This window comes from Telmatherina bonti (assembly GCF_933228915.1).
Source record: "Telmatherina bonti genome assembly, chromosome: 6".
Classification (NCBI taxonomy): Eukaryota; Metazoa; Chordata; class Actinopteri; order Atheriniformes; family Telmatherinidae; genus Telmatherina; species Telmatherina bonti.
This window is the reverse complement of record NC_136624.1, coordinates 27,197,878-27,222,884: the sequence shown is the minus strand read 5'-3', so window position 1 is coordinate 27,222,884 and position 25,007 is coordinate 27,197,878. Positions and strand designations below refer to the sequence as shown.

At 37.2% G+C, this 25,007-nt stretch overlaps 2 protein-coding genes across 3 annotated transcripts in view; both read left to right on the top strand.

Annotated features, from left to right (window-relative positions):
• The first annotated feature begins 4,035 nt into the window (after window positions 1-4,035).
• On the top strand, window positions 4,036-10,724 carry park7 (parkinson protein 7). The gene is made up of 6 exons (XM_079242395.1): window positions 4,036-4,224; window positions 4,640-4,741; window positions 4,911-4,970; window positions 7,110-7,179; window positions 9,782-9,868; window positions 10,215-10,724. Exons 1-6 carry the CDS (start codon window positions 4,135-4,137, stop codon window positions 10,373-10,375), a joined length of 570 nt encoding a protein of 189 aa, XP_079098521.1. The 5' UTR covers window positions 4,036-4,134; the 3' UTR covers window positions 10,376-10,724.
• A 238-nt stretch (window positions 10,725-10,962) lies between these two features.
• Window positions 10,963-25,007, top strand: part of kcnab2a (potassium voltage-gated channel subfamily A regulatory beta subunit 2a) — a gene marked incomplete at its 5' end in the record, with an annotated part of 90,802 nt that continues 76,757 nt past the window's right edge. For both annotated transcript variants that reach the window (XM_079243001.1, XM_079243000.1), the window contains one exon: window positions 10,963-11,058. The remainder of the gene's footprint in view (window positions 11,059-25,007) is intronic.

Here is a 25,007-nt window from a genome sequence, read left to right as displayed (position 1 = left end):
GCCCCCTCTCCTCATCCTCCTCCTTGGGTGGGGGGCATAATTTGAGAAGAGGCAGATTATTTGAAATCAGAAATGACTGTGAGGCAATTCTAGTCCATGTTGTTACATACACTCAATAAGCTAAACAACACATTAATGTGCTGCTTTAATTTATAATACACCCTCTGTGGTTGAAAACAATTTGTCATGGGTTGGATTTGCAGGAATCTCATTTTGGATACTCTAAAGCATTGAACACAAATTGTTTAATGAATGTTGTGACATACTGTAAACTTAAATGTATATGTATATGGGTTTTTTTTTTAGCTTCTGATTAGTTAGTGAATGACAAAATGCCTGGAAACTCACACTGATTTCAGCAAGAAATCACTGAGAGTTCACCTCACAAACACAACTTTTGTTTAATTTTCTTCTGATTCTTTGCAGGGAACTCTGCAGACTTGTCCTCACTCAACTGGCGCCATCTTGTGTCTGCAAGCTGTAGCTGCCTGCAGACGCAGGTGCATAAAATTCAATGTCACCTTTTCCCCTCCAGATCTCCTCACTGTCTCCCAGCTGTCACCTGAGCGCTTGGCAGCATAAGGTAATAGCATCAAGATGAGATCAAGATTATATGCTTGTCACTCATTCCATGCACTCAGAGGCTTACAGTGTGTGAAACAGACACAAGATAAAGCCTGTGCACAGATGGGAAGATAAAATGCTCCTAAATATTCATCAGTTTTCTCAGTGCAGAAATGCAAACGCTGAATGCTGCCATTAGATCACTAAGAGCGGAAACTGGTTAGAAAAGGGTAGCACGAAAATGAGCTCAAATTAAGTAGCGCAAAGAATAAAGATATTTTTTTATCTCAGTGTGTGGAGGCAAATTTTTCTCTATAACCACTTTGAAATTTGTGGCACTCCTCCGTGCCTGGGATCTGAATAGGTTTGCTGCCATATATCTCAAATGAACAGAGCTTCTGCTTGTAAGCTACATCCATATTAGCAGTTCATCTCCATGTTTACACCGTTTCATATTCTTTGCAATAGTAACAGGATTACTTTGTGACAAACGGTAATTTGTGGAATTCCCTCATTTCAGTTTGAGGATTTTCTTTTTTATCTGTACCCGTCTTATATAAATATATATAACAAAATGTTTCTGCACCCCCTCCCCCTGAGGTTTGATTCCAGAAGCCCTTCAGGTTTCTCTGCAGACCTCTGTGAAGACCCAGATAAAGCCGAGCAGAAACAGGCCTTCTGATGCAGGCGTGAGGGAGCATGGGAGAAATAATAACATGCCAAGGCATCCATTGATGAAGATGCCTTTTATTCCACAGGCTAATGATATTTCCAAACATAAAAAACATACAATACTTACACACTCTGCATACTGAGGATAATAATTTGCTGTCATGTCACAGTGAGAAGTCAAGACAGTTTACATATTTTCCCCACAGCTTCATACCTAACAACTTCTGACTGTCAAAAATCGTAGAAAGCACCACAACAAAGCTTGCTCTGTGCTACTTTAGTTTCAACATCCTTCCCAACTTTTTCACACTAAAATTTAGGAAACAGACAGCTTTATTAAAAGTTGCACTCATGGTGGGCAGTGTCATTTTGAGCTAATTGCAATACAGAAAACAAAGAGCAGAAGGTGGAAACTATTCTGCCATGGCTCAATAGTAAATAATGTGGACCACAACATGGACCAACTTTAAGAGCATGTCAGTGAAGCTCATTTATGAGTTTTCATTGTTTCAGATCAAAACATAAAGGAAACAGAAAATTGCACTCCCAGACCATTACTTTATTGTAGTTTTGGAAGTTTTGTATCCAATGTAAAAATTGGGTTTGTGGGCTGTCTTATGTAATAACCATTTGTTGTTTCCAAAGCATTGTTTTTAGTCACTTACAAAGACTTGACCCTTGATATGAGAGGATAAAACCCTGTGCAAACACTCGGAATAGTATTCATCAGATGTTAGTCAGATCGTTTCTCCTTGTTCCAGCTTCTGCGTCACAAGTCACTTTGAAACATTTTCCTAGTATAATCATGCACTTGATGATAACATACTGAAGGGAATTAGTAAATGTACATAAGTGAATTAATGTATGGAAATTAGCTCGAGTGCCATCGCGGGTCTGGTTCAGCTGATCCCCAAGCTACATATGCTGGTAATCACCGCTGCTTCTTGAATTCACTTGCAGGCACGCAATAAACAACCTGCTGCCAGCTCCCCCTACGCTTTTGTCTAATCCGCCATTTCACTGGGCTCTAGTTTGTTGTACAAATGTGACAGTGAATCTCAGTAGCAGAATGCAAGGAGGCACATTAACTAGGATGTACGCCTGCACACTAAAGCCCCAGACATGAAGTCTAGGATTTACACTGGAATATGAGTGCCTAAGTCTTTCAAAAGATTGGTGCAAAACTTTTTAGACAGATCCCAAAAGACTTTCTCATCCTGAAGATCTGTTTTCAAAACCAAACTCACTTAGTTTTCAGAGTTAGCCTTGTAAAAGTTTAAAAAAAAAAAAAAAAAAAAAAACGTGTGACAAAGTATAACTAAGGAAAAATGTAATATATATATATATATATATATATATATATATATATATATATATATATATATATATATATATATATATATATATATATATATATATATATATATATATATATGTATCTTAAGTATATTTTCCTTAGTGTCCAAGTCAAAGTTGCTTCTTAGTCCTTGTATTTCAGAACGTAGTAAAAATATTTAGATACACAAACCTTACAGAGCATTCTTTTTTCTGGTTAATGTCTCCATCTGGTTAATGTCTCCACCTACTGGAAGAAAGAGTGTATTGCCTTGTTACTAGAAGCTGATGAGCATATTGGATTAATAGAATCTTCTAGTTTTAGTCGAGTTTTTGCATTTTTCACATGTATGAAACATTTTAATATTTTTTACTGTAAAATAATGAAGCTGGATATCGTTTTTTATGAGGTTAAAAATGTTTCCAGCACAGTAAAAATTATTAACTTGAGTTGCAGACATTTATACCACTGTGGTGCACTGGCAACTTTTGGTAAATGGGTTTTGGTTAATTCTGAGGATTGGCTGGAGTTCTTATGCATGCATTTAGTTTGCATTTTCTGTACACATGTCTTAAGTTTATTGATGACTCTAAATTGAAAGTAATTATCGTCATCATAGCATTTGTTTCTCTTGGTTGATTCTCTGCTGCCTGTCCAGGTATTTACTCTGCTGGGCTCTGCTGTGTCCTCTGAACTCTTGAACAGGATAAAAAGGATGTTGATTGCATGGATTCACTTTTTTTTTTTTTTTTTTTTTTCCTTTTCTTTTTTTAACAAAGCGTGATTCCAAATGACCATTTAAAGCACAGAACTGGTTGGGAATTATTTTGATAGGAGTATGTCTCCACCATTTTCAAAATTATGTGCCCAGATTGTTTCCAATCTTGGATTCCATAATTTACAATTGACCTCAAGAATACAATGTAATGTAGAGCTCTATCAGTGTGTTATCATTTATTCAGGAGACAAATAAGATTTAAAGATTGATAAAGAAACTGATCAGAGTTTCAGGATACTGGGTCTTAAATTTGTTGCCATGATTGTGCCTCATGATTTACTCATTTAATTTAGTCACAGATTTAAAACATTCTGACAAAATGCAAAGTGGTTCAAAATGGCAACAATTAAGATATGCAATAGTGCATATTCTCAGTTAAACTAAAATTCAAGCTACACTTTTTATAGCTGATAATTTTGTATTTTCTGAGGCCAGAAACATATTCACCTCACCAAGGAGGTCATGTTTTTATTCATGTTATGTCCTCATAGTGATTGCAGTTGTATCTATTACTTATATTATTGTCATGCAATTTTAATCCAAAGATTTGTTTCATAATTTATGACAAGACTGTCATTCCTCATCTGGAAAAATGAAGATTCATGAAGTGAGTTCTGAGGGGCACGAACCTGGAGGTAGATTGTGTCCACAAAGGGGGATAGAGAGACGAAATCTGGCAAGCCACCTTGTCGGGCATGCCTGGCGCTCAGTGCCTGAATTTTCTCTCCTGCGCACTGAAGTTATAGCGTCTTTGCACCTGCAGAATCACAGGCTCAAGCTAACCATGGCAGGAAAGAGGGCATTAGTGATATTGTCTAAAGGTGCAGAAGAAATGGAAACGGTTATTCCTATCGACATAATGCGCAGAGCTGGGGTTTGTACTCGTCTGCAGCCTTGATGACATGCTATATGCTAGCAGTTAGCAACTTAGCCTGCTAGCTTTAAATAAAATAGGCTGCCCCATGGTCGCTGGATCGCTACACCATTATGATTTTAACTTTATCATTTAAATACTATTTTAATGGTGTATTTACCACACTGAAAATGGAGACAATCATGTAGAACAGTATTTGAGTTTGCAATATGCTAAAGTTACACAGTACTAGCATAACTCAACTAACGAACAATATAGTTTCAACAACCTTTTCTCTGTAGGAAAAAAGTCAGTCTGCTATTTGTTCATAGGTTTGCTAACTGCAGACGGTCTAATAACCTTTGCAGCGAGTGCAGATAGAGACCAAGTTAAATGTCAAAGTCCAGCTCAACACTATTTCTTTTTATATCCGCAGATAGCGGTGACAGTGGCAGGTCTGACGGGAAAAGAGCCAGTCCAGTGCAGCAGAAACGTCGTCATCTGTCCCGATGCTAGTCTGGAGGAAGCCAGCAAACAGGTGGGGTGAAAATAGCCACAAGCAGTGACACAATAAATCAAAACCTCAACTACTGATGTAACTAATTTGCACCATTATTATGTAGTGAGATGATAGTTTGGGGACTCTTTGGAAGAGACAAATTTCTGTGATGTCAAAGCTTGGCTGTCGTCTGTTTTGTGTTTTCAAGGGCCCATATGATGTAGTGCTTCTGCCTGGAGGGATGCCAGGGGCACAGAATCTGGCTGAGGTGAGAAATACTTATTCATGCTCTTATTTGTTGACAATGCACGTATCTGTCTTTTGACAACTTGTTCTATGGAGGAGGTTCAGGCTTTCCTCAAAAGTCCACAGTAATGAGTCCACACCAATAACAATGATAAAGTTTAAATATATAAAATAAAAATGAGTGTATGGATGGATGGATGGATGGATATAATGTGTGTGTGTGAGCTGGAACTCGATCTAAAAAATGTAGCTAATTAATTACAGATTCTGTAATTGGTGATTCTTGATTAAAGGCATTTTAATCACATAACGAAATTTGCCCTAAAAAGTAGCATTTAAATGGATTTTAAACAATTATTAAATCAAATAACTGTAAAAGATATTAATATAATAAACTCAAACTCTATTAATGTCTGGATAAATGAATTTAACTTTGAAACAGTAAAAAGAAACCCCCCCCCCTGGCCAAAAGTGAACAGACCCAACTTTAAAGTGCCATTTTCAATAACTAGCAACTGCAGCTCCAGTTATTCTCTTATTAAGAGTCTACAGCCTGTTACAGTAATTTTAACCATATAAATGTTTAATCCACACTCTTCATTAATAGACATTAATATCAGACAGTAAGCCAGGACGAATTAACCAGCGTAAACTTCAGTCTGATCATGCAACAGAGGTGATCACCTCCTGCTTTGACTGCAGCTTGGAGCTGCAAGAGGACTGAGCTACGTGTGTTCGTTAGGAGGGGGGATAGAGGGCTTCGCAGCTGCTGCTAACGGAGTAGAGAAAACTACATGTTCCTTCATTGTTACTCACCAGAGGTTCCTGAAAAGATGCTAGACTTGTTGATGCTCATTTTGTCTTTAGATAAACTCACTGAAGGGTCTGAAACATCTCTAAATATAGCACCAATGCGGTTAAGTTAATAGTGGAAGTAGTGTGTGCATCAGTATAATCGGCGTACTTGGAATTTGTGCTCTGACAAAGGTTCCGCATTTAAATGCATTATATTTTCAACACATAAATGTTTCTGTAATTGTAATTAACGCATTAAAGTCTCACCCCAATATATATATAATATATATAAAACCCTGAAATATTTGTATAGCGATTGACAGTTAAAGACCTCTGCACACTATGCACCTCAGCATCTCTTGACACCACTCTCATTTTTGCTGAGCTGCTGCTGTTTTCAATGGCTTGAGTTTGCTATAATACTGCTGACAGTTGACTGTGGAGTGTACTTACTTGACTGGGCTTGTTGCACAGAAAACATCCTTAAAAAAGCAGTTTGTAGAAGCAGTCTGTATGTCAATGTGCTTGATTTAATACACCTGTGGCCTTGGAAGCGATCAGTACATCTGAATACAATTATTTGGATAGTTGAGTGAATACTTCTGGCAATATAATGTGTGTGTTTCTGTACATGTCTGTGTGGCATCATGACAGAATGCCGCGATGGACAGAGATCATCTGTGACATGCCGTCATGTGAATCAGATAAATTTGAAGGAAAGAACACAGTATAACCCTGTTGTAGAGGAAAGGTTTCTTGAAATTACTTCTGTTGTGACTTGGTGCTGTACAGAAAACGAGATAAAGATAAATGAACTTGTCTGTGTAGAGTGGGTGGTGGGTTTTGACAGGAGACCCCACTATATGTAAAGTAATGTAGAGGAAACACTGCTGCTTTACACCCAGTGCAAAACGGGAAGAGCTACAGTCTCTCTGTCAATGCAAAACATGATTGGTTAACCGTGGATGGTTTTAAAGTAAGTTATCCTGAAGGATAAAAATGTATATGAATAATTTAAGTACATTTTCAATACTTATTTTGTACTTTTGAAGTGCAGATCTCTATCCTTTCACATTTCTACTTATAATCTTTTTAGAGTTGTATTAAATTGAATATGAAAGATTAGTAATTCAGTTAAAATATATATGTGATTGAAATAATGTTATGCATTTTATTTAATGAACCTGTTTGTACTGGAACATTTTCTCTCTCTCGTTTCATTTTTCTTATTTTCTCATCTGTGTGATGGGTATTAAACACATTGCCAGTCTGTTTATGTTAAAATTATACAGCACGTAAATGCACAGTGAAATCACGTGGCCTGCAAATGACTCGCTGTTCCTCTGATTTCCATGCTCTCTTGCAGTCTCCCGCTGTGAAGGAGGTGTTGAAGGATCAAGATGGTAGGAAAGGCCTGATTGCAGCCATCTGTGCAGGTACCATTTGCAAAAACAAACTGGTGCTAATTATGCAGAGCCAGTCTGTGTTACAGATGTCTTTATATGGAATGAAGCTTGAATAATATGACCTTTTAACTTGAACATCTTGTTTTTTAATGTGATATGATGTAGGCGGTCAAGAAAAATGCACGTTTATTGTGTTTTTTTTAAGAACATATTCAAGTTACAGTTGCATAATAAGTGTGAACATAGAAAACACACTTTTAGCTTCATTTGAGGGTAATTTCATCTAAATTTCTGGAAAAGTTTACACATTTTAGCTGTCTGTCTTTCAGTTTTTTGGGGGCTCAAATGAAATGTAATTAAAATATTTTGTGGATCAATTTGTAAATTTTGTTCAGAGTTGTAGCTGTTGGTGAACAACATGTAGTAGAAAGAAGAGCAAGTAAAACAGGTCCTTCACACAGTGAAAGAAGAAATGAAAATAGTCATTTTGGGACATTTGTTGTGATCACAAGTTTCAGACTCCTGTGTGATCCATTTTTCCATTACAGGACAAGTCAGTATAGAGAGCAGTGGTAAATAATTATGATTCTTTCCTGAAAAAAATGGTAAAGAAAACTCCATTCTCAACATCATTTTAGGTGTACAACACTGTTCAGGAGGTTTCTATTTTATTATCTGAAACAGACTGCTTGGCAGGACCAAATTCAGAGGATTTTCCACAAGTGCAAACAATTACTAACCCTGAAGATTGGGCAAAGTCTCTTAAAAAAAACAAATAGTCAAATGACATTCTATACACAGATTAATTTAATCATTTTTCATTATGATAATGCAGTGGAATGAAATGGAGGATCTCAAATGATTTTTTTGTAAACCACATGGAGATGGTGCAATGGCTTTAGTCTGCATGATGTACAATGGCCTGGATCAGCACTACTTTGATGCGGTGCAATGGAAGCAGCCAATGAATTGTGAAGTGTACAGGAGTGTACTACCTGCTCAGACTCAGCCAAATACTCCAAGGATGATTAGACAGCATCTTACTGCACAGATGGACAAAGACCCAAAACACCCTGAAAAAGCAACCCAGAGGATTGTTTGTGCTGGTGATTGATCAAGGACGTTTTCTAGTGTTTTTGTAGCTAGCTGTATTCTAAACATGCTTATCACACACCTTAAAGAGGCAGTGTGTAACCTTGCAACCTTAAAACACTACATTTGCAACTTGCTTTGTTTGCATGGTCACATAAATGTACTGCATGCATTTCTGGAGCTGTCGCTGCCCAGCAGTGTCCTAAGGCTGAGAAAGCACATGGCAGATGTAAAAGAGAAGTGTGCAGATATAAACACACCAGCTGTTTTGAATGCACAGCACTGCTGATTCAGCAAACACAAAAGGACTTTATTAGAGGAAGAGGGGAAAAAGAAAGAGCGGAAGGGACAGAGGAAGAGGTAAGACGAGAGCCAACATACGACTGACTTTCACCGGCGAGCGAGGGCTCCGTACAGGGCAGGTTACATAGGATGGATGCTGAATTAGCTATTGTTTGTGGATGTGTCATTGAGAAAATCTGCCAAAGCTCCATAGTGTCTCTAACCACATTCTGAAAATATAAGTCAATAAATGCCATGTGTGACATGTTTATGATCATTTGTGAATCCTACTTGACCCTGGAGTGAAAGATTGTTTACTTGTATGTTTGAAAAAAATAAACCCGGTAGCACTTACAGTAGATTTTATTTGACAGGTTCTGTAAGTGGAGAAAGGACATGAGAAGGACAGGTAGAATAGGGACAGGAAAACCACTGCAGCAAAGTAGATTGAAGGGTGTCCTAGAAATGACTGGAATCCTCAGAGGAATATACAATTTAATGAACCTCTATTCACAAGAGCCTAATGCAAGACCTTTCTGCCAAAACGTGAAATGTGTCATCTCCAAAGATGATATATAATAACTGAAAAAGAATTTAAATGCTGAAATTTCCCTGCATATTAATCACACCATCAGAAAAATAGTCATCACCTCCTTTATTTTCTGCATCTACCCTTCTCACTCTGAAACTGGCGTCTTCTGGGTGGGGACTTGTAACAGGAGTAGCTCGTCTTTAACCGGCAGTCTGCTGTTCTGCCAGGGAGAAGTGGGATCTTTAGACTGCTCGGGAAGACAGCCAAAGGAGCATGATCAATAACTTTCTATTTATTAACAGATTTTGGATGAGCTCACTGCAGAGCTAGGACATTACCAAAGTTAATGCAGCAGCAGTCAATGTTCTCAGCCCGAGCCCCCCCCCCTCTCTTTTTCGATCTGCTGCAGTCTTTAGAGAGAAAGTGAAACTGTATACTGTACAAGTGTATTCTTAGAAACAATGCCAGGGTTGAGAACATCTTTATGACACAGCGTTATAAGATATTTTGTACATGTGTCATTAATTTATTATTAATTGAAATCCAAAATGAAAGGTGCTTCATTTGCTGTATTTTTATTTAATTTGCTGTGTGAGCTTCAAGAAGGGCTTCCTGCTGCTGCATAAAGATGAAAACCAGCACTGACATGAGCAACGTTGCTCTTTAGTGTGCCTTTACTGCAGGAAAGTATCAAACAAAACATTTATCAGCTCTGCCCTTCTGCAGGTCCTACTGCTCTTCTTGCACATGGCATTGGCTATGGTAGTACAGTCACCACACATCCTGCCATGAAGGACAAGATGATGACTGGAGGTAAAGAAAATATACCTAATATAAAGCATGTGTTTGTAGGATTATTTATTTCTTTTTAAATTGTACACTGTTGTAATTATTTGTAAAATGCAGCAGATGGAGCTGCACTAGCTCTTCCTCTGCCTGTAGGTTAAAATGCTACTCTGCAGTAGCAGAGCACACCACTCAGAGGTGAAAAGGGATGCAGGAATTTGACAGAACATACTAGAACTGGGTCAATTGAAATGTTGATGGATAATCTGTGCATGTGCTTGCAGTGCTTTTAAATCACATATGGCTGCTAGTTAGTAGCTTTAAACTCTTAAATTGTCATTATCTTTATGGTATGCTCTTTGTCTTTTTTTAGACCACTATAAATATTCAGAGGCTCGAGTACAGAAGGATGGACATTACATCACTAGCCGTGGGCCAGGAACCAGTTTCGAGTTTGCCCTGACAATTGTAGAGGAACTTATGGGGGCTGACGTTGCAGCTCAAGTTAAGGCTCCGCTTATTATGAAAGACTGACTCCTGCGATGTTCACCGACAATCCTGCACACTGCCACCCTGCCCTCTTCACAGTTCTGGATTTACTCAGAGCTAATTATTGGATCTTGAACCAACAGTATAAATTATTATTTCAGTGACTGTCAAGTGCTGTCAGGTTATGGTTCCCTTTATTTTAGTTGCTTATCTAAGATGGTTATGAATAAAAATATAACATAGATAATTGGTTCACATTTATTTTTTTTTTTTACAATAAAGCTTAATTTTTTTTTATTTTTTTTTTGCTTATTATGGGTTATTACACAAATTGCCTCATTGATTTGACAGCTTTGCTTGCCCCACCAGTCAAAAATAAACGTGACTAAATCTGTTTGTCTTTCTCTATTGTATATTATTACTGGAGGTCACACTGACTTGTTTTCACATTCATAGGCGTTTGTTGACGTCTAATTATAGGCTGCATATTCTAATGTCTTATGAAGCGCTATCCTGGACGCGGGAACTGAAATACGAATAGATTGGCAAGTAAACTGGCCAATGAGAAGCCTCTACTCGGCTGCAGTTATGTTGTAACCAACGAATGATTGCTCATCCATAGTCAGTGGGTGGGGCCAAGGTGCGGCGCGTGGTAGCTGTGTCGGAGCAACAAAATTCGGAGGGGGTCTTCACTACAGTTGAGAAGGAAGAGAAGGATTTCGTGAAAGGTAAGCCTATTGGGCTTTCCTCATTAATTTTCGATGGTGTATAGGTCGTTTAGACTTTTATTAAGGGTTATGCTCTTCTTACATGAATTTAACTGCGCCGGGGTCTTTGTGAAAGACTGCCATTTAATGTTAACGCAAGCTTAATGACGGTAAATAGCTATCAATTGGTGCAAATTTTACACAATACGGAGACGGTAATAACACTACGGCAATCTGGACAGGTGTTGTATGATTAAAATAGTAGTTGTTTGCAAGTGGAACTCTTTGTATTAGCCATGATTAGCTTGCTAAGTGAGCTGAGTGGTGAGCCCCAAGTTCTCTGCAATCCGTGGGCATAATGAATTGACATCAGCGTCTCAAATTGGCTGGGCAGAGTAAAATTAGCCCCGAGGTAAGATTTAGTACATGCTCACTGAGAAGAGATGCGTTCACACAGAGGGCTCATGAGCGAGAGAAACCAGCGAAACATCGTATGTTAACAGTGAAAGATCGCTTTGCAGATGTGACCCGACATGGAGACGTCAGTTCTCCATCCTCAGCAACTGCAGTCAGACTGTGCTGCATACGCTGACTGTGGCTGACAGTGCGGCACAGGCCAGGTTAAGTCCTCCATCAGACCGAGATGGAAACCCTGACGACACGGAAACTCATAATATCACAATCTAAAAATCGTTTGACCTAAAATCTTAACAATGACTACTTGAAATAGTGTACTCTGAAACGGTCAATTAAGAAATCACTACTTGCTGCAGCATTTTGCAGAATGACTTTGCGTCACCGTAGTCTCTCATTGATAGATCTATCAAGATGATGCCCGACCGCATCTTAACTTTGACACTTAGAACTGGAGGTGCTATTTTCATCTTTCATTTTACATAAGCAGGAAATTGTAAAGATCTGTTCTGGTAGACCGCCTGTTAACTGCCAAGAAACTGACTCTTGAACCACTTCCAGTCAATGTTAGCAAAGGAGGAACACACGTCAGCCAAAAATGACTGATGCTTTGTTCCTAGTGCATTGCATCAGGACATTTGAACTTTTAAAATGACATATCAAAATCACATGTGCCTATATGACCATTTCTTCGAGGTGCATTTTGGGTGAAAGTCAGCCTCGTTGCATTGCTGTTTATTTTAATGATCAACCATTTAATACATAATGTTCCTGTCATTTAGAGGAAACATCATTACATGACCTGTTTGAGTTACAGAAGTAATCTTTGCCACACCCTGAAGGACAAACAACACAGCTTAAAGAGTGTCTTGATGACAATTATGTAGCACGGTCTCATTAATGTTGTTTTTCTGTTAGATATTTCTGGAACGCTAACATTTTGCGCTGTTGCACATAACATGTAAGATTTATTCTGCTTGAGCAGCTGTACAGTAAAGGGCTTGAGGCCTGACTCCCTATTTCTGGATGGGGCAGGGGAGGGTGAGGTGGGGGTAGGGTGAAGCTGAAGTCTCTGTGACTGAGTCATTGGTTTAGCTAATGATGCAATTAGGCTGCTGCACTTTGCATCTCCTGATTAGATCCTTTATTTGCTTTGGCCTGCAGACGTTGAAGATGTAAATTGATGGCCTAAGGACTTTTTTTTAAAAGATAGATTTCAAGGGGTAATAGTTTTCAACCAACAGCAGTATCGACAGGTTATATTTTTCCTGTTATCAGTAACAAATAGATATCACTGGCACTAAGATCTAAATTATAAATGTTCCTAGAGTTTGGAACCACAGTGGTTTTGGATTAATTTTAGTTTTTAAATGTTGTCACTCTATTAATATCCTAAGTATGTATACAGTCCACAATATGAGACTCATTTATGAATCTTAGGAGCTTATATTTCTGGTGCCATTGGCATAGTTTGAGTGTGTGACACAAAGATGGATTTGCATAAAAAACTACCACAGGAAGAACATGGTCCTATTTAGAAAGGAGTTACATTTAATGTAGACATGGGTACACACATATATATTTATGCACACTTCAACTTTTTTTCTTTGAAAGAAAGACAGATCCACAAAAATTACACACAGTATTGCGTAATACTGTACCAAACAGAAATGTGGCAGTATGTTATCCAGTTATATGGAGTAGCTAACTTGGTGAACCTTGCTAGGGTTAATGATGAAGTGCTACAACAGTTTATGCAAAATTTAGTTTGAAACACATATGCACCAATCAACATATGTGATGGTCACTGTGCCAACAATATGTTTTATGCCATTAAAATGTTTTATGGTTTAAAATATGGTACATCATTGAAATGGGGGAATAAATATGAAAGGTGAACTAAAGTACCATAAAACAAAAACTGGTGGACCGTGGGAATCATCCCCCCCTCATATGGCCCCCTGAACGCTCAAAACCTGCTAGAGGGACAGTGGGAACTAAACTGTATACAGGTTGTTTTCAGCTTTGCTATTCCTTAAATTCATTAAACCTCACTTTTAATGCCAAGTGTGAGAACACTGCATTTATTCCAAAGATGACTATAAATCAAGGATGCAAATCAGGTTTGCTGCTAATTCAGCAAACCCGAAAATGGCTCCCTAACTAAGCAGTGGGTATAAGATGGCCAGGACCTTCCACAAACAAGTGCTGTTCCAGTCTAAAAGGAACTGCTCCATAGACAGATTTACTATGGTGAATGAAAGTGATTGAAACAGCAGTGTGTTCATGCAATCATGAACTGTCACTACAAAAACAGTGAAGATGACCAATTGTTGAGCAAAAAAATCTGATATTGCCATGTTGGATTTTTATTTTTAATTAAATCAAGTACATTTTTTCTGCATTTTCTTCTTCTTCTTCTTATTGTTGCCATTTAGCACGCCATACCACCTGATACTGTTGTATCTCTACAGCTCATATACCAGACTCTAGATTATACAGTATGCTTTAAGTAGAACAGAAAGAGGTGTTTTTAGCAGTCATTTTTCCCAGTTAATTACTCCGGGGAACTTTGTTTGCCAGTGACACAGTTTTTAAAAAAAAAAAAAAAAAAAAAAAAACTTCCCCTGCCATTAGCTACAAAATGTGAACTACAGGCTGATGTTCACTATTTTCAGAGCAGAAAGTGACAAGGTTATTGCACAAACACGAAACATTTTTTCTCTTTTTAAATCTACAACATTCATAAATGCAAAGGTTAATGAGGAACAGTGAAGTCAGCCATCCAGACTTCCACTTATCACCATGTTGTAATTAATGTTTCTGTGCACAAATAAAGTTTAAACAACTCTGTAGGGACAAGCACATTGGCTTATCATGTACCAAAGAGAATTTTGAGTCAAACAGGAAGACCATTGTTTTTGTTAGCTTGTTTGCTGAATGGAATATTGTATTTCTTTGTGAGCTGTGTGTAAATTAAAAGAAATACACTAAATAGTGCTGATGCTGTGCATTTTCATGAACAATGACTAGTTGCGCATTTACTGTTTGTGGTTGCAGAAGTTCCTTTAGTTCCTTCCTTTTTATGGTTAGAATAAATAGTGTATTTTATCACTTGATTGATACATTCTGCCATTAAGAAAAACTTACATTGAATATGATATCATTATATCTTTCTCACCAGTACATGTCTCTTAACCTCAACAGTCTGGGCTATAATTCCTGAATTGTGTTGTCATTTTTAGATATCTGTTAAAACCATATGTTTATATTCACATTTATAAGGTCAAAAGTTGCTGAATGAGAAATTGTGGGTATTTTTGCTCATACAAAAGGGCTTAAATATAAAAGTTTACTGGCCTTCTGATTGAGTTATGATTCACCTGGTAATGATGCAAAGCATCACAATGGCTCATATACTCAAATTAATGTGTAACCATTCATCACTAATTATATCTGGGATTCCTCATAATCTATTTTTTAAGAGGACATAAGTCATGGTTAGTTGATCATTTTAATATGGGTTGTAGTAATTTCTTTAAAGGTTCTGATCTGAACTTTCTTATAGTTTCATAATCTAATATAGCTGATGAGAGCTAGACTTCTCTCTAAAATCAAATTGTTTTAGTGATTTTTTTCCCCTCCCTCTGAGTGAGATGACAACCGTAGTTGACCGTGCAGCATTAATTTTTGGCTCATTACTCAATCTGACTATGTTCCCTGAGGCTGCAGACATACAGGTCAGTGTGTGGAACACTAACGTGGTTTCTTATACCAGTCATATTCAGGAATTACATTTTTGCACAATATAATTTACATAGCTTGTAAATGTAATCCAAATTGTACTATCTGGTAAGTGTGTAGGATTTGAAATGTGATGAGATGTCCTCTTTCATAATAAATGTCCAGCTGAGTTTTGTGTTCTTCTGCCATGTCACCTCTTACACCCATAATGCTCAAACTAGAGGGAGCATGGTGACATGGCAGGGGCTTGCATTAGATGCAACAGAGAACAGACTTTACTGGAACAAACCAAATCTGTTGGTAGAAACAGGGCATAAAGCGCTGCTTACATGCTTTTTGGGCTTTAAAAAACAAATCACTCTTCAATGGTAAAAAGACTGAACACAGAAAAAGAGGGAGAAATGGGTAACTGGGATAAAAAGTGGATATCTTGTTTTTTGTTTTGCATTAAATGTGTTAAGACATTTTCTTATTATACCTAACACACATCACTAAGTGAGTCCTGTTTTGCGACCACAAAACCTGCTTGGTTACCACAAGCAGGAAGTGTAGTTAAATAAAAAGACCTGGACTAGAAAAGATGATGTGAAATTGGCTCATCTCTGCCATGTAGTTGGGATGAATTAATGAATTAATTCTGCAACTTCGGACAGAGTCCTGCATGGGTCCAATTTTTTTCAATCTGAACTTACGCGCATCTGTTATGGTAATTACCATACAATCCATTACCCACGGTTGTCTCCCAGCCAAATCTTGACATGAACAGTTGATATATAACCACTAACCCAAACTGTGGCACAGAGATAACACAGTAATGACTTTTTGGAGGTGGTTTATTATCAGTTGTATCTGCTCTTAACATACTTCATGTAACTCTAATCATGTTGCACTGAATCACATAATTCTGAAATATTGCTGTGCACAGGACGATAATCGTGAAAAGGAGGTTGTTTTGCAAAAACAAAACACCTATAGTCTTCCGGTTTAAACTGTGTTTTTTGTTCGTTAATCACAAATCCGGTTCTGTATAGGAAACCACTGCGCCAAATACTTTGGACTAAACTATTTAAATTCCCAAAACACTGCATGATTTTTTATTAATAGAGATACTTTCTTGCAAATCGGTTACATGAAGACATGCTGGCCAGATTGAACTGTAGTTTCTAGTATCAGAACTCCTTTTCAGCGGAAATGAACCCCCTGTGCCCATACTGCAGACCACAATCTGAGATACTGTCAGACTTTCTAGGGTTCCCAGATTACTACAAACATTTTATATTAGAAGTTTTCTTTTATTATTGAATTTTTTTATATATTCTTTTCTTTTTCATTCAGTCTGTCAAACCATTTCTGTGACTTAAAGAATCCAACATTTATTCAATAGAAATGGTTTTATCTTGCTTCAGCTGTAAACATGTTACAGTGAGAGACTATAAGCTGTCCCCATATCCTCGGTCTGTAATTTTGTTTACTTAATGCATTCACTTGCACTGTGTGTTTTTTCTTCTCTTTCTTTCTTTTTTTTTTTTTTTTTTTTTTTGCGGTAATCCCAGTGAGACCAGACAGACTGTAGTAATGAAAGCCTAATGGCCTTCTCCTCTGAAACACCCAAAGGACACCAGATTCAATTGCTGAAAGAATAACTAGCCTCATGGTACAGTGTTTTGAAAAAAAAAAGAAAGAAAAAAAAAACAGTTTGCAAGTATTTTTTCTCTACATACATTTTGCAGTTATTGTGAGTGTTTTTATCTATGTTCAGTGTTTTTGCTGTTAACATCAAAGACCAGTTCATGATACTTTAGGGATGGGATAATATATATGGAGCTATTTAAGAATTTTTTATTTAAATCACCAATTACCACTGTATTTATAACTATTACTGGTAATCTGCCCATACCAGTGATTCAAGTGCATCACGTGTGTTGTGACTTTATTTATTTATTTATTTATTTATTTATTTATTTATTTATTTATTTATTTATTTATTTATTTATTGGGGTGTGAAAGTCTCTGAATCTGTCAACTATGCCCCCTTTCTGCCAGTAAGGTAGTAAATTGCTACAGTAACTTATGCAGTCCTGAACTACAATGCTGGCAGGATTTTAACATCTGCATAAACACAGTGCTGCTTAAATGTATCTGCCAGGATCATAGTAGGTACAGCTTAATATGATTTGTAAAGTATTGCTCATTCTGAAGAATGCTCTAATGTATCTATAAACCAAATGAACTGTTATTACATCAAGTAGAATTTTAGCCTTTCATTCGATGACTACAGAAACTAAGCTGTAGGTTTACATTAATGGCCTGAGTGTTTCTTAAACAGCTGAGCAGGTTGAAAGAAGAGGCAGACGTGCAAGCATCTGGCATGGTTGCAGGAGAATCACTTTCTTTTCCTTATGTAATTGTCTGGCAAAGCTCCAGAGCATTTACACACAGAGTACATGCAGGCTGCACCTCCAGATGTACATAGAACAGAGCCAGTCCTTACACCACTCAGCACGATGATAGGTTAAAAGTATTTGAAGATAACTTTTGTGAGTAGTTGGGTTGTTGCAAAGCTAAAATTTTAAACTCAATGCTGACACTAATATTCAATACTATTTTTGATACTAAAGAGAGGAAAAACCAAATGCTTTTTTTTTTTTATATAAACCAAAGGAAGAACACTGCTAAAAACAATCACATCCCATATAATGAAATATATTAATAGATAACAAAAGACATTAACGTACAATAAATGTGTTAATTGAAAGCTATGGTATTTTCAAATAGCTCACGGTAGTATAAAAAATATAAAACTAAAAAATTTTAACCAATACTTAGTGTATTTGTTAACATAGATGTCCTTCTCTTCACCATACTTGTGAACAAATGAAGTAATTAGAACAAAATAGTTAAGATGACCATGCTCTTACCTTTTGCTAACATTTATTGGTCTATTTGTCTTTTTGGCAACTTCACAGAAAACTACCAGACAGACTTTCATGATTTTATTTTTGGTTGTTTTTGGTCTTTCCTAGATTCCATTAAGTTTTGGGAGTGATCTGGATCACCTTCTTCATCTGAGAATTTTTGAAGAATATCATTATCATTGCAAGATAGGAACATTTTTATTATGTATGTATATAACTCCACAGTAAATGGTCAGGGTGCTTGGCCAAAAAATACAGGAGAAGTTCCCAACAGGTTTTCATAAATGATCAAAAATATATCCGGATCCCAACAGAATTCTGGGTACTACGATGCAGAAAAATTCACTACAAGAGAACTAACTGAGATATAAACATGCACTATGGATTCAGTATCCGTGTATCTAAGAATCTAAAAATGTATACATATAAAATAAATGTATAACTATAATGTAGAAATAACAGTATGAGTGGAATTGAACCACTTGGCAGATTTCTGCATTCTTGAGTGTTTTCTAGTTAAAATTGTATTTTTCATTTATATTTTGAGGAAGCTTGAGGATAAAGTCCACATAATGTATGAGACAGAGACCTGTTCAATAGAAATGTCCTCCGCACCAGTCCTTTTAAGCTGTTGCGTGTCTGGGAATTTAGTGTCTATTTCCATTGTTCTTGGCATGGTGAGGTTGCATTTGTAGTTGTTTAGATTTGGCTGTTGGAGCCCTTCTCTCAGTCTCAACCTGAGACTATAGGAGGTTGTCAGATACCAACAACTGAGTTATGCAAGTCTGGCAGCATAGCTATATTGCTATAACTACACATGCTACAAATGCTAGCAACATAGCTTTATCATTTACTATGGATGCAAGCTGTATGACTATATCACTGTTACTACAAATTCATGCGCCATTTGAGGTACCTTACGATTCAATTATGAAACAATTTTTAGTGCATATTTTTTCACTATTCAGATTTTTTTTTCAGTCTGTGGATACTTTTTATACTACTTTGTACTCTGTTCAGTATCCAATAATTGACGTGACCAAGCAAAATTAATTAATTCGTTTATTTTCTGAACTGCTTAGTCTGATTAAGGGTTGTTGGAAGCTGGAGCCTATCCCAGCAATCTTTGGGCAAGAGGCAGGTGCACCCTGGACAGGTCACCAGTCTATTGCCGAACCCAAGCAAAATGATCTACGGTATTTTTATTTATACCAAACCATAAATACATCCAAGACATATCAAATGTATTTTTCATAGTATGTTCTAATTTTTCAATAAAATCTACCGTAGAAAAAATGTGTTATTAGTAGTTAGGAACAACAACCAACAGCCTTTTCTCTCTATGAGGTGCTGTTGCATGTTTGTTGTATTACTATTATTTTTTATTTTTGCTTTAAACATTTTAAATATGGAAGTCTTGTCCGGGCCTTGACCGTTCTCATTTCCATAAAATCATAAATATTTCCAAATGCTAGCCTTCAAACCCGATAAGTAAATTTCATTGTCAGTAACAGCGTCTGGAAGGTTAGCTGCTACCTTTTTTGTTTCTCCTGCAATTTTTGTTCCTGCTACACTTTGCAGCTGCGTTCCTGTCATTTAATTAAATTGAAAAATAGATTGACAAAAATTTATGTATCGTACTTGAATTGGCAAGTGGCATATTTATTCATTTATGGGCTGATGTCCAATTAGAGATGCTTTAAAATCACTAACTGTGATTAGATCATTGCTATAAATAAGTAAAAAATGAATGGTTTTAATTAACAAATTCTCAGTTCTCAGACATTTTTCACACTTTTGGTTATGATTTAAAATAAACCATTACTTAAATAGAGTTAAACTATATTGATATTTATACTCCTCGTACAACTTTTCAGTCGCAAATTCTTCAAATAATCCAGATATGTCTACATGAACATTTCCCACATGGGCACATTTTGGGGAGGAGGACAGTCTCATTTTAACAGATACAACATTAAAAGCTCTCATTTGAATGTAGATAAAAAAAAAAATGCAATGGCACCATCTTATTATGTCACAAATCTGCAATGGTTGGTGTCATTACTGGAGAGAACAATCTGTGGAGCTGGAGTCTAGCTGGAAGAAATTGATGCTGTGAATGGGCTTGAGTGCACAGAGAAAGGCCAGAGACAGTGGTGCGCAACAGTGAAGCTGTAGCTGTTCCCTCAGGCTCTAGGGAACAGAACTGCTACATATATATCTATATACATTGGGGGAGGCAGATCCTTAACATAAATTAAAAGGAAGCTGGTCTGAATCAAACTGAAAACAAACCCAAAACTGAGCAGGGCTCTAGAGTGCAACCATTTTGTTGAGTGTGACTAACCTTTTTTCTTGGTTGTTCTGCTGCGCCTTATATTTCAAAGATCTAGGAGGAGAACTTTTATTATCATGCTATTGGTCACACCTTACCCATGGAAGTTCACAGAAGAATAACACAGTGACAAAAAAACTATAATAAAGTATGGGTCTTGACCTCCGATTGGCTCTGATCCAAAGTTGTATATGGTGTTGTGTGTTGGTTTGAAATTAAGATCCTAGACATCCTGTGTGGAGAAGAACAACAGGTGAAATTTGCGGACTGGAATTAGTTGTCAGACATGGAATAGGGTGGAATTTGCTTGTACCTGAGAAAAATGAACAGAAAGGTTTACTGCGTTAAGAGCTCCACAGCCTCCCCGTCTGTGTATGTCACCTGAACTGACTGGGATCAAGTCTCCCCAGAAGAGGTTATATACATTTTTAAAAAAAATTGTAACTATTTGTAGCTCAAGAAAAACTAAGAAAGTGGAATCTGTTTCTGTTGAAGCGTTGGTGATCCTATCCTGGCGAATAAACATGGCCAAACAACAATGACAACTTTCCTAGAATATAAATGTAAATTGGTGGACTCTGCCAAGGCTGCCGTTTATCACCAATTCTGTTCATAACTTATATGGCACAACCTTAAACATTTTAAGAGTTTGAAATGTTCACTTTCAGTAAAGCTAGCACTTTGATTTTCTTTTTCTATTTAACATTCATGCTTCAAAAAAAATTTTTTTTCTAAACCTTGTTAAATTAGATCTATTAACACTGTGGTGGAAGAACCGCAACTCCCTTCAGATCTAATTTCTAGGTCAAGTCTCTGTTGTATGGTTTTACTGAGTGCACTAAAGGAAATTATATTTATATATATATATATATATATATATATATATATATATATATATATATATATATATATATATATAATCTTGTACAGCATCAGCCTTTTCAGATCTCTGATAGCAGAATGATTACATGATTTCACACAGCAGCTGATAGTTTCCTTCTACTGATCTATAAAGTGAAATAAAAGGATTTAAGTAGAATAAAAATTCCACAGCGTTCTAAACCACCGTTATTGAATGGTATCTAGACGTGGACACACAGCAGTTACCTCACTCCAATCGATCTCAGTGGCAATGTGTCCAGGCAAAGACACACACAAACAGCGCAAGCGTGAAGTAATTCAACATATCAGACCTTCACGCACAGGGGAAAACTGGCTTGGGTAATACAAGAAAGAAGGTTACTACATTATAGTAGGGCTGGGCGATTAATTGGATTTTAATCTCAATTACGATCTGGGTTTTCAACAATCATGAAAATAAATGGTGCGATTATTTTTTTTTCTTTGCAGTTCACTCTTATGCTGTCTTCAGTTGCTAATCGAGTGTTACTGGCATTTCAGCGCTGTGCTGTAAACTCCTCTCACTGCCACTTTGGTTTCATTCAGCCACTGTTGCAAATTTTGCGACTTTCCAAACCCCCTTGGAAACTTTTTTTTTGTTGTTGAAAGCGACTAGTGACTTTTACTGAACTTATTAGAGACTTTTCTGGTGTTTTGGCGACTGACTTAAAGACACCTATTGTTCTGCAGTTACTGTAACGAATGAGCAGCGAGAGTCCCTCCCGTCCTAAAGCACTCCCAGGCGGCCAGTCTCAGTCGGCTCCGGCTGCAGGTCAATGTAGAATAACTGCAGTAGGTTGTGAAAGTTCGCTACAACATACCATGGTCAGTGACAACTGGCTGCATTATTTTTGTGTAAACACACATGTATTTTGGCAAGTTAAATCACTATAATATCCCTACCTTGTGGGGCATCACCGTAGCAACCCGTTAATCAGCTGTTTCAGATCAGCTGTCTTTCAACAGGTGAATCAGAGAAACGCGCTATAGCCAGACAGCGGTTGTTTGGCATAAAACCTACATCCAGGCCAACATGAAATAGTTTGTATAATTTAGTATATCTAGCAAATGTTGTAAAAAAATGAATACAAATTTGTTATATGTTTACTTTGTGGTATAAGTGGATTAAACAACTTGGAACCGTGCATTGGACGGATATAATGCCCAACGCCATGACGCACAACATTGCTTAATCCTTACTTATATTTATCTATTCAGTTTACATTAGTATTTGCACTTTGTCAAGACAAAGCTTCATGTTATTTGTTTGTTTTCTAAAATTTGTGGAATCATAAATGCATTGTTTAAAAGCCACAGTTTTATGTTAACTATATTCATGTTGTTAAAGATAATGGATAATCGTGTTAGATAATCAAGATCTCAATTTCAGTCAAAATAATCGTGATTATAATATTTGCCATAATCGAGCAGCCCTACATTATAGTAAAGTAATTTTGTTACTAATATTCTAAGTGTAATTCATTACTTTACTTAATTACCCAAAAAGGTAAAGTAGTGTTTGGGGTAATGCATTAAATTAAGTTAAATTGGAGTAAGACCCAAACACCATTTGTCACTATAACTAAAATAACCGTTAATGTCTTTGTGTAATCCTTGTGTAACAGTCCTTAAAATATATCAAAATGAGCTGCAGAGATTGAAACAGTAAAAAATTGGGAGAACTTGATTTAAAAAGTCAAGTTCATTGGGAGAACAAAATTTAAGTTTGATGCAGCCAATGCAAAGATGTTAGTCTGGAACCCTGCAGACGTATCTGGAACCCTATCTTCCTAGTAGCATGGGGGGAATCTTGGGTTGCTATTAACCTTAATGCCAGAATACCTCCTTTGCACGTTCATTTACGCTTTCATCTTTTTATAAAGAGTTGTTAGGTTGTCAGTTTCATAAACATTGTTTTAAACATCAACACAATCAAGTTCAGTCTCCTTTGGCTGTGTGGGAGCTGTGGTTTTATAAGCCATTGATTTATGCTAGCATTACTTACAAATGCTATCAGTAAAGTGGAATCACTTTCTTTGAAAGTGTAGTTGTTAAAATTTGCTTTCTGCTTCAAACAATGTCCAGGAGAAAAAATACATTTGATATTCAGAAGTATATATTATAAGAAATGATTGATTATTGTGGGAAGCTAACGAATTACTTGGCGTCTGTGTAAAGTTGAGTGGCCTGGCCAAAAAAAAAAGATGCTGGACCTGAAATGGATTGATGGTTTAAAGACATTTTTAGCAAGCAGGGGGATGCATAGAGGATTTTTGGTTGGATGGCAGGTTTGGCCTATCTTACTTTTTTTGTTCTAGAGCTTGCCAACACCTGTAAACCTCCTTCTCCCTGAGTTAGTTATCTTGCAAAGCTTTCTTCACAAACTACTCGTTCAATTAAACATGAACCAACTTTAGCCTAAAACCTGAAAATTATCTTGTCAGCATGTAAAGAATTAATATTCAGGTTTGCTTGTGATCATCCTGTCCACCCTTAATTTCACTTACCTCTTACATGGCGGTCTGATTCACTGAATGCATACTTTTCAAATGCTGAAAGTGCAAATGGAGGTGTGTGTGTGAGAGTGTGTGTAACACTGACAAGAGGAATAAGGGAGGGACATTTCCTTTATCTACTCTGTTCAGTGACTCCAAGCCTGCACATTTATTTTGTCATTTTCCATCCTTGTAACCTTGGTTACATTGGATCTTGCATTTTCCAGTCTTTTGTCATCCCTCTCTTCTCTCTGTTCTCTGTTTTCCTGCCCGTCTCAGATTTAGACTGCTGGTCCAAACTGTGTTCTGCATTTTAGCCCCAATTTCTGCTCACTGCGTCAGGAATCAGCCATAGTCTGAGGTGGGTGTGTTTGAGAGCATTGTCGCTCGCTCTGATTCTACATGTCTTTGGCATCTTTATTTCTCCTCTCCTCTCCTCTCCTCTCCTCTCCTCTCCTCTCCTCTCCTCTCCTCTCCTCTCCTCTCCTCTCCTCTCCTCTCCTCTTGTTCCATCAGAGTGAGGTTCCATCAGAGTGAGTCAGGATGATCATGCTCGTCTCTTCCAACAGGCGAGCAAGTACCCTACTATCTGTTTGCAGCAGCAGGATTTAACATCGTCTCACATTATGCTAGTGAGGTAGCATATCTAACTCTCCAGATTTTTGTCTGAGAACTGTCAATGCGATTGATAGTGCCACTGCAATGAAAACCATCTTTGCATACCTTATTATACTGGCTAGTATTTTTGCTCTTCTCTCTTTTCTGTCTGTACTCCATTACTCTCCTTTGTCTGCGTGTCTGTCATGTTTTATGCATGCTCTGTCCTTTTGAGTATTTGCCTAAGACTTGGCAATGCCCAAAGATTGATAAAGAACTATCTTTGGAATGGTTAGGTTGAAAGACCTTGTTTCAGGCTTCTGCTAAAATACACACGCACAGTCTCGCAGTAGGTTTGGCTGTGTTTCACCTTACCTGCCCTGCTGCTGCAGCAGTTCCATCTGTTGCAGTTGTCACCAAGAGCAACACCACGAAAAAAAGCTTAAACTGTTGTCCTAGCATTGTGATGTATGTTGCTGAGAGATTGTGACAGTCATCTGTGGCTGGCCGAACATGTTATCATGTGCTTGTGTGGGTGTTCATGCTGAGTCTGATCATTGTAGGCTCGTA

What these genes read in the sequence shown, in the direction of transcription:
- park7 (XM_079242395.1), top strand. Translation starts at nt 4,135, where the DNA reads ATGGCAGGAAAGAGGGCATTAGTGATATTGTCTAAAGGTGCAGAAGAA. An exon ending in ACATAATGCGCAGAGCTGGG is followed by an intron (nt 4,225 to 4,639) that starts GTTTGTACTCGT and finishes TTATATCCGCAG; the next exon opens with ATAGCGGTGACAGTGGCAGG. An exon ending in GGACAAGATGATGACTGGAG is followed by an intron (nt 9,869 to 10,214) that starts GTAAAGAAAATA and finishes GTCTTTTTTTAG; the next exon opens with ACCACTATAAATATTCAGAG.